Raw genomic sequence first — 15,965 nt, 5'->3', positions numbered from 1 at the left:
TACATATCATTATGACATGTTCCATTGACTCTATGCCCAAATAACAATCACTCAGCGTCTGATCTATTTATTTCTCTTACATATTGTTTTTAATACTTGTTAAATTTATGTCTACGTGCGGTCTTACGTAAGTCTTTGCTGACGATTGATTTTCGTACTGACAAACTTCCATTTTGGTTGGAATTTTTTGAAAAACGTTCCTTAATCCGATTGCAGGTACCTAGATTACCATTTCTGGAAATTATTACTTATTAGTCGTATTGATTTCATTTTTAAATATCTCAATGCTTCTTTTCTTGTTCTTTTGTTGTTTCTTGATGTTTTGAATTGGTAAACATTAATATTCCAACCAAGCTATAAAGTTCAACTTTTTTATTTCTAATAGAATGAAATAAATCTAACAAGATGAATGGTTGTGAAAATTTACGTTTATTGTGTTCCTTAGATCAGGATGTCTATGCAGTATTCGTAAATGTGAGCATTATTTTATTAGAGTTACTTTTATTAGTAGGTTTCTCGATAAAACCTAACCATACGGTAAACAAATATTCAGTTGACGATAACAAAGTACCGTATACATAAGGCGGTTGTAGATTTATTTCATTGGCATTAAAAAGTCTATCGAAAATATTTCTGCGTTCATTCCCGTGTTTCCTGCAGTGCATGATGTTCAAGATCCTCGTATGTTCCACAGTCCTCACAGTACGGTGACAGAATTACATTCAGACTGTTGAGGTATCCCTTGCAGAGTCCGTGATTGGATCGTAACCTTACCATCGTTTTGCAAAAGGCCTTGTCTATATAATTTTTTTTGCTGAACCAAGGCTCTTGTCCTACTAACGGAAATATATTGTTGTAGAATATACCTTTGTTGTTTGAAAGGTATTTGGTTTGCCAATCTATCTGCAGCTGCAACCTTAATATAGCATGCAGATCTTTTCTGGGTACAGCTACATTTAGAGTGCTGTCCGTTTTGGTCGCATCTTTGGCTAGCCGATCTATGACATCTCTGTGTTTGAACCCCGTATGGCCTTTGTTCCAGGTGATTATTACTTTATGCCCTTTAGACCTGATCATTGCTGAAAGTTCAAGGATCTCGATGATAATATAGTCCGCTATAAACAACTTTTTGTCATTACGAAGTTTTTGACACAGCTATGACAATCTGTACATATGACGACATTTGGGAATTGATTGTCATTCGCATAATTCATAGCTTCCCTTATAACAATCAATTCTGCACTATATACTTTTGTTTGTATATATAAATTACCTGAGCATTCGAGGCATAGAAGCATTAAAAAGGTTGACAAGACGACCAAAGGTCTATCTAGGTCCCGAACCTACTGTGGCCTAAAATCTTTCCACAAAAGAGGATCCATCATAAAATGGATCCTTAATGAGTCCAAAGTTTGGCTGAATAATACCTGAGGGACGCGAAGAGATTCATAGTAGGCCCGTCCACAAAACTTACAAGGAATTACCGGGCCGTTCAAGAATTTTGGTTGGACTCCTGACAGGGCACTGCCACCTAGGAAGGCACATGCACCGGATAGGAGTACAGAAAGAAGAACCACTGTGCAGTTCCTGCCAGCGTTTTAGCTTTGTGAAGGATAGATTTTCGCAAAAAGGAGGGAGAAAGCCGCAAGCAAAATTCTTCACTAAGAATCAGCTGGCAAGGTTTTGGAGGGTGATCAAACTGAAGCCGGCCTGTGAGTTCTAAAAACCATAGGAGCGCAATATACTCAGGTCGAGGTGCGGAACGCCTTGGGGCCACCTCTTTTATCTCTATCCTTATGGATATTAATAAAAACTTAATACATAACTCTAATTTATCAAAACGAAGCATCACGAATGGAATCTTCTAATTTGTATTTTTCAAATGGAAACATTAGTATGAGTTGAGTATAAAATCAAACTTTAACTTGTATTTTTACCATTACTCATAAATTGTAAATATGATTGTTTCTTGAACTCGAATTCAACATATGTTTTTCAATTAACTGAATAAATAATAAATAAAATAGTCGATCTGCAAATATTTAGCTATGAATGTTTATTTTTTTAAACATTTTAAAGTCGACAGAACGAATCTCCATGAACGGTCTATTTTCATGTAGGACAATCTAAATTTATATCGACAGAGAGTTGAATTCGAAAGGATTGCCCCTCGATTTACTTTTCTGTGAAAGCTGGGAACGCATTTTAAAAATAAATATAGAGCTTTCATTTGCTCCCCTCACCAAAGGAAATGTCAACAATGCACCAAGAGAAACAAGAATTGTACTCATTTTGAAAAATAGATTTTTCTTTTAGACCGCCGGGCTTGATTTGTTTCCTTTTTCTAAAAGTTATATGAGATGATGAGAAAGATTATGAGTTTCTTTTTATCCGGCTCAATTAAAAAATAAATCGATTTTAGTTTTTAAATTATCGAAGCCACGATAGTTCAAGTGGTAGAGTATCTAGCCGAGGGTCGTGGGTTCGAATCCCGCTCGTGACACGACTTTTTATCTCAACTAAAACCTTAATTAATTGAAAGATATTAATTGGTAAAGCGGACCACGAAAACTAGTGAATTTTTAAATTATCCGCTTCTCAATTTGCCTAAGTCTATGAAAACTTATATTTTTGTTGAATCCACCTTGGTTCTTAGGACCTTTGTAACTAGTATTTCAATAGATCTTAATTTTTTAACAACTGTGTTTTCGACGTGAGCGAAATTTGCCAAACAAATTATTCAGTGTACATTTCGCAAAAACCCAACTTTGTAAATAATTTTAAACTGCTTTCATGATTTCTGGGGTAAGATATTTGTGTCTGTGGATGCATATGTGCAAATAAGCTAAAACGTTAATGCTCGTCATGACGTGACGCACGAACATACAAAACTGGCGAGACCATCTGAACCCACAACGAAAGTACATAAAACAATCGAAACCACAAGAAGAAGAATTGTTTTATGAAATTAAGAAATACAAAGAAATGCAGAATTCCATTAATTTTCATTCCTTACCAGAAGGAAATCTTGGTCGGCATAATCAAATATTTATCTTTAAAGGAAAACCAACGTGGATGTGATAAGTGTGCTTATATTTATTTGTGATTTTTTCCCTTTATCAGACTTATTTCTTCACTACCAAAACTGATCAAAATATCATAATCTTTTCAGTTAATAATTAAGTCTAATTTTAGTGGTGTGAGAGTTGAGAATCTGAATAAAACTGAATCATAAAGATATCTGTGATTTTAAGTTTATAAGCTAAAATAAACGGACCAGAAATGGTTTTTATGAAAGAACAGCTGAAAATGAAACGAAAATCTCTGTAAAATCAGGGATACTGACGGACCAATCAAAGCCACCAATTTGCACAAGTTGAAATAAAATTATTTAACGTTAAGATAAAGAAAATAATTAGTTTTGAGGTTAAGACCATTGTATTTAAATACTTGAATTTATTCTTCAGCCGGACAGATTCGATTCAAATTCTTTCAGTAGAAATAATTTTATTAATGAATATTCAGAGATCGTGAGATGCTGTCTGGTGTGATGTAGGTTTCAGAGAAACATTTTCTTTATCGTGCCAACGTTTCGATCTTTATTGAGATCATCTTCAGGGCTCAAAGTGTTGAGCGTAACCCCACGTGGCCACTCTCAACACGACACGCAAGAATGGCACACTTACCCAGAAAACAAATACTTTGAGCCCTGAAGATGATCTCAATAAAGATTGAAACGTTGGCTCGATAAAGAAAATGTTTCTCTGAAACCTACATCACACCAGACCGCATCTCACGATCTCTGAATAATCATCAATTAACCGTCACTAATCACACTAAAAAAAATCACCACACAATTTTATTAATCATATACAATACAACAATGAAACAAACTAAACTGAAATTTGTAATATAGCGAGAAAATGCGGACCTGCAAACAAATACTTACATACTTATATACAAAATTTTTTTTATCAATACGGAAAATACCAACCTAAAAACTAGCAAAGAAATATTTGAGAATATACAAAGTACAAACAAAAACTACGTAATTAGGTACATTAAACATACAATCATTATTAAGCACCCGAAACCGAGGGCTAAAAATGTTCTTTTAAAACCTTATTTCCTAGTTAATCAAGTACGGAATTAAAAGCTCGTTGTGAGCTTCGTTGAGCACCGGAGAGCTCTTTAAGACCACCGGCCGCTTCTCACAAAGATTATATCGTATCTTCCAGAACCGGTTATCGTCGATAGTTTTTGCTTTCCGATTAAAAAAAAAAAAAAACAAGCCCTGGAGTGGGCTTTGTCTTAAAATATTAATTCAATTCAAGTAGCCATTTAAACATTTCTTAATAACCGGGAGTACAAAACGGTGAGAGCCTAATTTGGTTTCTTTCCTATCATTAATAATTCATAGAGGCCAAAGAAAGATTTACTGTTGGACATTTTTGATCCAAGAGTATTTACACAATTTATAATATTCTGACAAATCGGCCTAGATGTTTATTTCTATAGGAACAATTACGCGCGTAGTAACGGAAGTTTCGTCGATATAGTTTCATTTCTCTCTCTTTCTCCGGTATTACCTTTGTGATTTTTTTTTACTCTCCCCCTCACGGCTGTAACACGGCTTCATGCCAAATTAGCGATCGTAGTCGGTTATCCAGGAAGGTTCAATAAACTCCGAAAGGCATGGATTACTTTCACTTCTAATTGCCTGTGAAACTGTGAATCGGGGTGAGGCGGCTGGTAATTTATACCCTCATTTTGCCCATTGTAAATTATTCAGAGACGATTGGACAGATGGTTACAGCATGCGTCACATAAACATTAATATGTAGTTCGATGCCGAATTGGTTAAATGGGTGAAAAAGTGAAAAGAGGAACACGAGAAAAGCATTCAGAAGCAAAAAGCATTATCGAATCACTTTATTGACTTTTATCAACGTGTGTGGTGATTAGTGACCGTTAATCGATATTTATTTAGAAATCGTGAGATGCGGTCTGGTGTGATGTAGGTTTCAGAAAAACATTTTCTTTATCGTGCCAACGTTTCCATCTTTATTGAGATCATCTTCAGGGCCTGGGATTTACAAACATTGGCTCTGAAGATGATCTCAATAAAGATCGAAACGTTGGAACGATAAAGAAAATATTTTTCTGAAACCTACATCACACTAGACCGCATCTCACGATTTCTAAATAAATAAACTTTTATCAACTGTAATTTTTAAAAACACTTAAGAGAAGTAGGTTTTACTGCATCAATAAATTATTATGTTAAGTAGAACTTATAGAATCTCTTTTTTTTTCTTTTTTTTTTGATTACTCTATACGAAGTCCATTGGTCAGAGACCTACAGAATCTCTTAACAGATAATAAACTCTCACAGAAATTACATCACTAATATCAAATAAAATTCAGTATGTTTCTATTTAAAAACTGTTTCTGTTTAATGGGGCGCGAAGACAATTTATTTCGTACAAAAACGCTCTAAAAGCATTACTAAATGAATGGTAGAGCCACTGAATGCATGATGATGATGATGGATACTAGAAAACGGGGTTTTTGTACTCCCCAGGTACTGCAACCTTCTGGCTTATTGTACCATCCTAGCTCCCTAGTTCAGTGCAATCTACTCAATAGTTAATTGTCGTAACACTCCTTTTTTGAGTCACCCTGTCACCCAAAATATCAGCAGGTTGTTTTCCCTAGGTTTTGAATATTTTGGATGTAATCACTTACGAGTTTTGATGTGATTTTTTTTACAAGGTAGTAGTAATTGGATTTTTGGCTATTCGATCTTGCACACAGCAATTAGAATTACTATTAAAAAACTGTAGTTTGAACGTTTAAAAAAAAAGTGATTAAAACTAAAATGTAAAACAATTTGGGTCTCGAATCTCANGGGTTCGAATCCCACTCGTGATACTGACTTTTTATCCCAACTAAAAGCCTTAATTAATTTAAAAGTTATGAGAAAAGAAAATCTTTTTTATAAATACAACTATGTAAAGCAACTAGTAGTACCTCTACCTGCATAAATAAACTCGCAACAATAGTAAAGTAGATGTGATTATGACTATATGTTCTATTTAACTATAATTTTGAGAGAATAATTTTTTTTTTATAATCGTAATAATAATCATAAAGGTATTTTTTTAACATTTGTTAAATCCAAATATCAATTCAGAAAAGCGACTAGAATCTTCACAGCTGTAAATTAAACAATCTCTTAAGAAATCATTGTCGTTAGAACTAACAATTCAATTTCCTCCCTGTTTGTAAATTTTTCACGAGTAGTTTTTTTACGACCACGAGCCCAGAACACAACTCGAATTAAAGCCAGATCATCGAAATGATATAATTACGTCAATTACAGCACAAACCCTCATCATACATGATGCCTTTCTGCTCCGAAATTTCATTTGATACATTCCTAACCAATGGCATCATCGGTTCGAATCGAGAAGTTCATCCGGTATCTTTCGATCGTCGTGGAGCCGCCAGTTCTCGCCGATTGTCCTTGATTAGGCTTAATTTAGTTGAAAAATTTGAACGATCAGTGTTCGTCGTTCAAATTTCGGCTTAACGCTAACAGCATAAACTTGCCGGTGAGAAACAAGCGGAAATGACGTACAGGTTATCAATAATGATGCACGAGCTGATAATAAAGATAATTATCTCATATCTGAAGTTAAATACTTCCTCCATACACAGGAAACATAAAAAGTCTCTTGAAAATCTACTACTGCGAGTGTGTATGTGTTTTTGTGACTGAGAAAGAGAGAGAGTAGTATGTAATGTGGATGTATGATTGTCAACCAAAAACCTATAGTGACTAAAAAGAAAGGAAACAAAAATAAGTAGTGTAAGGTAACATCCATTTATGTTTGGTAATCTAATTGACCAAATTACTTATTTCAATTAATTATTCTTATTTTTCTATTTCTCTTCATTTCAACCAAGACCTTTCATAAAAAGAATAATTAATTGAAATAAATAAGTAGGTTGATGTGATACAGATAAATGAAAAAATCCCTTGTTTTGAGCCACCCAATCTGGCTGTCAAAGCGTTTAAAACCAGCGAAAATCAGCGAACCTGGGACGACTAAAACGGGGGATAATATTCAACAAACGCGGACTAAGCATTTGCGTGGTTAGTAAGGTTTGTCGACTTCATAACGGTATTCCAGATTTCCAGATATCCGTTGCTATTGAATTATTAATTATTCCTTTAAATCGAATAGAATTACTGATTGGTCTGACTGGTCGAGCTGACATGTCTGTCAGTTTTATCTGGAAGTGGGTGTACCGAGAGGTCAGTGATGACCGGTCAACGTCAATACCCTTTTAAAGAAAACATCGGCTGTTTTTCGAACGTATACATGTAAATTAGATTAGATCAACGGTTATATGAAGTTTTATTTTGTTTCTTTCTCCGTCTCTTCTTCGTCTCGAGATATAAGCAATGAATTTCTCAATGGACTAGTTCGTAGGGGGAAAAATGGCACAACTCTTAATTTATTCAGACATTCGGTGCATTTGCCGATGGAATGAACAGGAATGGAAAGCATTGAAGTTTCCTTTCACCAGAGAGCCACGAAGGAGTGGCACTAAACAAACAGAAACCGTCAAGGCCAAGGTCTACGTATTTCAAGCCGTTTATATGCAAAACCGATCTTTGTAAAATCCTAATACGCGAGAGGAAGAAGTGTTAGAACCTTTTTATGTGAAAGCAGAAAAGAAAGAACACAGCGTGTACAGGAGGACCAGATCAAACTTTTCATAAATCAAAATCCTTTTGTTTACGTACCATTTGTACATTATTGGCACATCATCTTCACAACTAAGAAGGTATAGCAAATGTTGAAATCTACGAGTCAGTTAAATCAAGCTAGTCTTCTTCAGCCAACCTACATCTTAAACTCGTCTCTTATGATTGGTTGGTCTTTATGTATTGTTAATAAACTACACAAAGGGTTTTTTTATGTAAAACTTATGCTGAGATTTTTGTGTCAGTAGGATTATTTATGATTACTTATATGATCGAATCTGGTGAATCGGCACCCCGGTTCTCACTGTTTGCCCTCGTTTTTACTTGCCTAAAGGGGTGTTTAGTAGTGAAACAAACTGCTGATTCAGAACAGTAGGTTATCGTGCCTCGACATTTGATATTATCCATAAATGCCACTAATTATGTATAATCGCATTAAACACCTTATTTCCAAAATTAGTCAGTGCTCAAATGTCCACCTCCAACAGAGAAAGCACTGGACATTTTGAACATTAAATTTAACTTCACTAGTTTTCGTTGTCCGCTTGTCCAATTAATCTTTCAATTAATAAAGGTTTTTAGTTGAGATAAAAAAAAGTCAATGCAACGAGCGGGAATCGAACCCACGACCTTCGGCTACTCTACCACTTGAGCTATCGTGACCTCGATCCACTCACTAACTTCCCATCTCAACCCCACCTTTTGAATTTTCCCTCCTTTTTGCCATTTTTCAAATGTCTTGTAATCTATTTGATTCTCGGCGACAAATGAAATGGCCACGGAGAGCTTTAGTGAAGGTATACTTCATTTTAACTTATTAAATTCACTAATTTTCGTAGTCCGCTTGACCAATTAATATCTTTCAATTAATTAAGAAAAATGGCAAAAAGGAGAGAAAATTCAAAAGGTGGGGTTGAGATGGGTCATAAAGAAGCCGACGCCTTATACAAAAATGTCTTTCTATACCGACTTCCTTTCCCACCCCTTCAAAATCCAACGTATATAAACATAAATCAGCAAAATCTCACTGACACTCTCAACTCGACACGCAAGAATGGCACAATTACACAGAAAGCAAACACTTTGAGTGAGTAGAAATACTTTGATTGAATACAAAAAATATTTTTTGCATTGTATAAATTCACTTTTTTCCACATCCTACATGTATTTGTTAAATTTAAACAATGTTTGTAAATACCAGGCCCTGAAGATGATCTCAATAAAGATCGAAACATTGGCACGATAAAGAAAATGTTTTTCTGGAACCTACGTCACACCAAACAGCATCTCACGATTTCTGAATAATTATCGATTAACGGTCATTAATCACCACCCAAATCAAACTTTTGACTATTTTCTGTCCTACTTTGCTTATCGAATGTTTGTTAAAATATGCAAAAAAGCAGTATTTTGTTGATTTATCTATTTAAATCATAGCAAATTAGAATATTCTGCGTCGTACTCGTAGAACAGTTTTGTTTTTACGTTAACCAACAATGAAATTAATACACCAAAAATAAAAATAAAATTAACATCTAAAACTTTAATGTCTAAAAGCATGTGGAACGGCGAAATAAAAATATTAACAAATAAATTTAAAAAAATATTACATATACATATAATTCAATATGCTTGAAGATTGAAACGTTGGCACGATAAAGAAAATGTTTTTCTGAAACCTCCATCACACCAGGCCTCGTCTCACTATTTCTAAATAATTAATAAATTATTTCACATGTCTTTGAAGATAGATTTAGTCCCAACATTGCCGAGGATTTCCATTAATTAAGGTTTTGGTTGAGATAAAAAAGTAAGTGTCACAAGCGGGATTCGAACCTACGACCTTCGGCTAAATACGCCGCTGCTCAACCACTTGAGCTATCGTGACTTCGATCCGCTCGGACACCAACTTCCCATTTCAACCCCACCTTGAAAAATGGCAAAAAGGAAGGAAAATTCAAAAGGTTGGGTTGAGATGGGAAGTTGGTGTCCGAGCGGATCGAAATCGAAGTCGCGATAGCTCAAGTGGTTGAGCAGCGGCGAATCTAGCCGAAGGTCATGGGTTCGAATCCCGCTCGTGACGCTGACGTTTTTATCTCAACTAAAAACCTTAATCAATTGAAAAATTGTAAAAAGTTATCAAAATGACTTGTTTGTATTCAAACGACTACATTCTTTTAGAAGAAGTTAGAAATAGAAAAAGTAGAGCTCTCTTTTAGAGCAGTAGTCTGCAAGCATATTGAAACAATTTCCTATTGAAACTACTAAAAGATCTGCATTTAAAAACACTAACTGTAGGTAATTGAGAAATTCATTTTGGTTTAAGCTGCCTGAAGAAAATTTTCTGGTTACAACAGTAGTTTACTTTAAAGTTATTGTACTATAGAACTTCCCATCTCAACCCCACCTTTTGAATTTTCCCTCCTTTTTGCCATTTTTCAAATGTCGTGTACTCCACACCAAGGATTATTGCAATCACAAAGGCCCGGATTTTAAAATAGATCGAAAGTTTGGCATTTAACAACTGAATTTGTTTTTTGTTTTTCATCTAGACCATACCGAGATCCAGATTATTCGTGAGCTAACAGTTTAAATGTTAAAGTTTTAGACAAATAAAGACGTGCAGGCAATAGCTAAAGAGATTCTATTAACCTTTCAATTTCTCAAAATGTTAATTATGACTTTTTTCAAATGCTTTTGATATGAACTAGATCCTGAGACAGTAAATCATATACATAGTCAAAATAGAGTAATACGTATTGTGAAATAGGGTCAACTACTGACAAATAACAGTGAGGTGTTGGGCTAGGCTAAGGTCAAACCAGAAATCCTTTCTATTATAATTTCATTGAATTCAATTAATTAAGCTCAAAACGATCCGATTGATTTTTCAACACAGGTCAATAGTTAATGTCAATTATTGTCTACTTAAGCCGGAAATACTTTCTAAGAGGAATCATTAACCGTTTACTCAACGATAGCATAAACCACAAGGGTGTGCCCTTAAAAAAACAAAGGACACGGTTCCGAAGCAAATTCTTTGCATCATTCCCCAGTCTTTATCTAATGTTTGTTTTGTCTATCTCTAAAACAGGTATATGTAATCTAAAAGGTTTGACATTAGAACAGAAAAAAGGACCTCGCATTCTTTTGACCAGGTCTGTGGGTTATTTTCTTACCTTTTGGAGAAAAGAGTTCATCCATTTTGTGAACGTTTTCTTTTGTATGTGTAACCTCTCTTCCTGGAGGGCTTTGATCCTCTCCTGTTCGAATTTCATGACATCCTCCCTCATGGTCATATCGCCCACGCGGTTCTCATACTGCGTCCCTGTAAAAAAAGATAAAATAATAGTTAAAATCTTTTTTAAATCGAAAATGTTTTAAAAGTTCTAATTGGTCTGATGCACTGTGCATGATGATAGCAAACGTGATTTAATTACAATTGCCGACTGATTAAACCGGTACCGTTATTGCACGGTTTTTGACCATACCGTTAATTCGTCTTGAACCGATTTCCATATCGGCAAAGTCTTGGGACTGTAAATAAGTCCAAAGAGGGTTCATCATTTTCTTCGAAGCCGTTTTAATTATGCACTTATCCGATGGAAGAGTAAATTGAGTATTGTTAAAAACAGACAAAGACGCCAAGGACGTGTGCCCATTTTGTTGGTCAGCACAATAGTAGTTTCTCATCCGAAACCGGACAAAAAAAAATTTACATCCCATTCACCTCGCCCTATTGCAAAAGACAAAACTGCGGAATGTTTAAATTCGAAATTAAGCTCCACCGCGACTTAGTTTTAACACTTTATCTATAACGTTATATTAAAAACGATCAGGTTCACGTACAAAATCATGTTTATATGAAATGTTAGATAATATTTAAGTCAAATGGCCAAAATTTGACGGATAGTAAGATTTTTTTGTTCTGAGCTTGTTTTTTAAATTTTGAGAAATTTTGCCAGTTTTTGATACATAACTGCCAGACGATTTTGAATGAATTATACTTGTAAATATTCAAATTTATAAACATATCTCTCTTGGCTTTTAAATTTTTTAGCCAAGCTAAAAAAACAGCAAGAGTTCATGTTTGACCCGGGCAAAATTGAAGACATCAGCATTGTGCCCATTATGATCTTGCACTGCTTATAACCTTGACGTCGTAACTGGTCTTTCCTCGTCAATAGTAGTTTGTAAACATGAATATACTCTTTGAATACTCGATTATGTCAAATTACACTAAAAGAACATTTTGCTTATAAACCAAAACCAAATTTAACAAACTGACTAAACAATCGGCAAAGCTACTGGCAGTTTACATATCTAGGCTCAACCCAACTCCATTGAATTTTTGTATTATTTTTAGAATACAAATTTACACATATAAATTTTTAAACCAGCCGACCTAGTTAAAACTTTATTTACTAATGATATTTTTTATATAATTTAGAAACCGAAGTCACGATAGCTCAAATGGTAGAGCACCGAGGCGCTAATCCATTTGTAGTGGGTTCGAAGCCCGCTCGTTACACTAATTTTTCATATAATGTTGCAATGTATCGACCAACTTGAATTTACAATAAGTGAGGGATCAGGGTTGTGGTTCAAATGAAGCACAGTATTGAATTATGCCAAGATTTCGGTTTAAATTTGGCCTTTCTCAGGGAAAAATTCGGTGATCAAAGCACAAACATAAAAACCAAGGGTAATAACTTGTCTTCTTTTTTTAAAATTATTATAACTATATATTCTGCCTCGTGTGTACGTGTTCTTCTACTCACAGAACTGTGATCACTACTAAGGACACATCGACAAACGCGTCACATGGAATCCCCATACTAGATTTAATGAAGTACTTAATAAACGAAATTAAATTCTCTCTCACCTCAGACGATCCAAACTATCCCTTAACAATAAAAGAATAGTACACACTACTCCAACCGACATGGACCCATAGAGAAATATGGGGGCTCAGCCAAAGCATCCAACTCCTGTCGAATCCAGTCCTTCCAGTCCAAAACCGTCCAATGAGTTACAATGCTCTTTTCTGTGTCTAACCGTTCCGTTCACTATGACCTCAACATCCATTCAGTTTCCCACGCTATCATATCGAGATACAATCAATTCCATGCCTCACTCACTGATCATCCCAATCATTTAATAACCCAACTTTCCTCAGCCACACTACCTGATAGTTCACAATGCTGACTGAAACGCCGATCATCTTGAGTAACAAGTTGATGCTTAGGGTTACTTATATCTTATTTATTATAGCATACTGAGTGACTTCTCCACTCGAGAAAATACAGGTACATATTTATCTTTCACCATTTTATTTGCTTGTTATGGTCAATTCTAATTTTTCAAATTAAACGGGAAAAAAGGGTTGGTCGAAGTTGAATTCACAGCAATAGAAAGTGTGTGTGTGTGTGTGTGTGTGTGTGTGTGTGTGTGTCAGTGTATTGCCTCTCCCATCTTATAACTCTGACTTCGCGCCATCTGATTACATTTTCTTTTCTATAATTCTTGCAATTCTTACCTATGAATGTTTTTCCAATAAAATTAACACTTTTTTAAACTAATAAATTTCTACCCAGGGAGTTTTGCAACAACAGCAACGTATTACAGTTTTGATTATTTTCACAATCACTATTTTATTCCATTTTTTTTAATAGTAAATTTTCGGTAACTGTGCTTACTATGCTAACTAATATATATATATTAGCATATTGAATTATATGTATATGTAATTTTTTTTTTATTTATTTGTTAATATTTTTATTTCGCCGTTCCACATGCTTTTAAAGATTAAAGTTTTAGATGTTAATTTTATTTTTATTTTTGGTTAACGTAAAAACAAAAATGTTCTACGAGTATGACGCAGAATATTCTAATTTGCTATGATTTAAATAGATAAATCAACAAAATACTGCTTTTTTGCATATTTTAACAAACATTCGATAAGCAAAGTAGGACAGAAAATAGTCAAAATTTTGATTTGGGTGGTGATTAGTGACCGTTAATCGATAATTATTCAGAAATCGTGAGATGCTGTTTGGTGTGACGTAGGTTCCAGAAAAACATTTTCTTTATCGTGCCAATGTTTCGATCTTTATTGAGATCATCTTCAGGGCCTGAGATTTACAAACACTGTTTAAATTTAACAACACAACAAATTTAAAATGTTTGTAAATGAAGGCCCTGAAGATGATCTCAATTAAGATCGAAATGTTGGCACTCACGATTTCTGAATTATTATTCTAATGTTCATAAGCCTTTACTTTACTTATTATACTCTTTAATACGATTTCACGGTGTGGTTTTAAGAATCGACAGAGTAATTTATGCTGTGTAAACGCAGCATAAATGTAGTTAATAAATGCGGACAAATAACTCATGAGTAAGATTTTGAACTTATTTATAGATGATTGCGTTATGTAAACCACTTAGAAATTCACGCTGGGCGTATAAAAATGAATTAATTAAAAATTGCTAATTAAACAAAAAATATCGATTGTATTTGTTTATCTTGTCCAAATATTTAGTTGGAATCCAAGGCGCCAGCGGTTTATTAAATTTTGTTTTTTAAATGAAATCTTATCTTTGTAGGATAAACAATTTCTAGTTTTATCAGTGGCGTTTTCTTCATATTTTCCTATATATTAACTTCTAATTTTTTCAGTGCAAAGTTTGTCCTATGGTATCAAGCATCTCCGCAGTGTGTGATGTGAAGTTCATTCACACCATCGCCGACCCCTTCTCTCCATCTGTCTCACTTTGGAGTCATAATGATTCTATCCTACCCGATACTATCGTCTGTCTCAGATTGAGCCGCCAAGGGCATCCTTATTATATTTTTTTATTATTTGTTCCACATTGTCTCTACACGCTGGTTGACAATAGAGGTTGGCGGTGTCACGGATACGTGATATGACGGTGTAATTTTCTATCTCCTGGCGATTTCAAGTTCAACCAATGAAAACAGGATGAGGTCCGAAAGTGTTTCATATAACTGAAACCCCTGGGACAAAAATCGGACAAACTCAAAAACCAAAAAATCTGATTCTTCTCTGATTGTACCTGCAACATATATTGAAAGTATTTACCATCCGCAGACCTGCTTCATTTGAAAATTGTTTTTATAAACAAAATCAATTTGACATACAATTAACAACGAATTTTTACGAGAATATACAAGCTTGTACGATCGTACAAGAATGGCTAATCACATTTGTACGATCGCAACATCCCTTCCAAAATTCAAAATCTTGCAAAATATTTCCACATCGAGCAACATAGAACTAAAAGGTGCAACAAAGAGAACAAGACATTTACGAGGTCGTAACAAAAGTAGTATGAAGATGATAAGTATTATTTACTCACCATTTCTACACTTCCGGAGCATTGTACACGTTGTCATGATTAGATCATGATTTGTAACTGATCGTACAAATTTGTTGCAACATCCCACAGTTTGCTAATTTTCGAAAACTCTCATTACAATGAGTAAAAAAATTACAATGGAAACAAGCTCTAAGCGTTTTTCAAGGGTACATTTAAGTAAAAGCCTTGCGTGATGTTGGTAGATCTAAGAAAGTTTTAAGAACTTGTGCTTTATTCATAATACTTCGATTAAATATTGTACGAACATAAGTTATACTTGCAACTAGAACCACATAAAAAAACATGAATTACAACAAAATTAAATAATATCCTAATAAATAATGAAAATAATTTTAAATTGGTAATTGATTTGTTTGCCAAATATTTTTTTGGTATGTGTTTAAAACAGGAGGTAAATCAACATTTTTTATATTATTTATGCATTTATCTCCATGATTAATTTTACATTTTTTAATTTCAAATTTCTCAAACCAAACTAGTTTCCTTACTTTGTTGAAACTTTGTAACACATTTTATTAGGTTTCGTGGTCCGCTTGACCAAATAAATTCTTTTCAATTAATTAAGGTTGAGATAAAAAAGTCAGTGTCACGAACGGGATTCGAACCCACGACCTTCGGGTAGATACGCGGTTACTCTACCACTTGAGCTATCGTGACTTCGAAACACTCGGACACTAACTTCCCATCTCAACCCCACCTTTTGAATTTTCCCTCCTTTTTGCCATTTTTCAAATGTCGTGTAATCTATTTGATTCTCGGCGACAAATGAAATGGCCACGGA

At 34.4% G+C, this 15,965-nt stretch overlaps 1 protein-coding gene across 2 annotated transcripts in view; it reads right to left on the bottom strand.

Annotated features, from left to right (window-relative positions):
• The window catches only part of LOC106673231 (alpha-actinin-1-like), a 122,540-nt gene that overhangs the window by 22,180 nt on the left and 84,395 nt on the right, over positions 1–15,965 (bottom strand). For both annotated transcript variants that reach the window (XM_024230225.1, XM_024230224.1), the window contains exon 3: positions 10,960–11,108. In XM_024230225.1, the coding sequence (XP_024085993.1) occupies positions 10,960–11,108 (149 nt within the window). The remainder of the gene's footprint in view (positions 1–10,959; positions 11,109–15,965) is intronic.

The sequence above is a fragment of the Cimex lectularius genome, unplaced genomic scaffold, assembly GCF_000648675.2.
Source record: "Cimex lectularius strain Harlan isolate CLEC.00 unplaced genomic scaffold, Clec_2.1 scaffold382, whole genome shotgun sequence".
Lineage (NCBI taxonomy): Eukaryota > Metazoa > Arthropoda > Insecta > Hemiptera > Cimicidae > Cimex > Cimex lectularius.
This window is presented reverse-complemented; position numbering and strand designations above follow the sequence as displayed.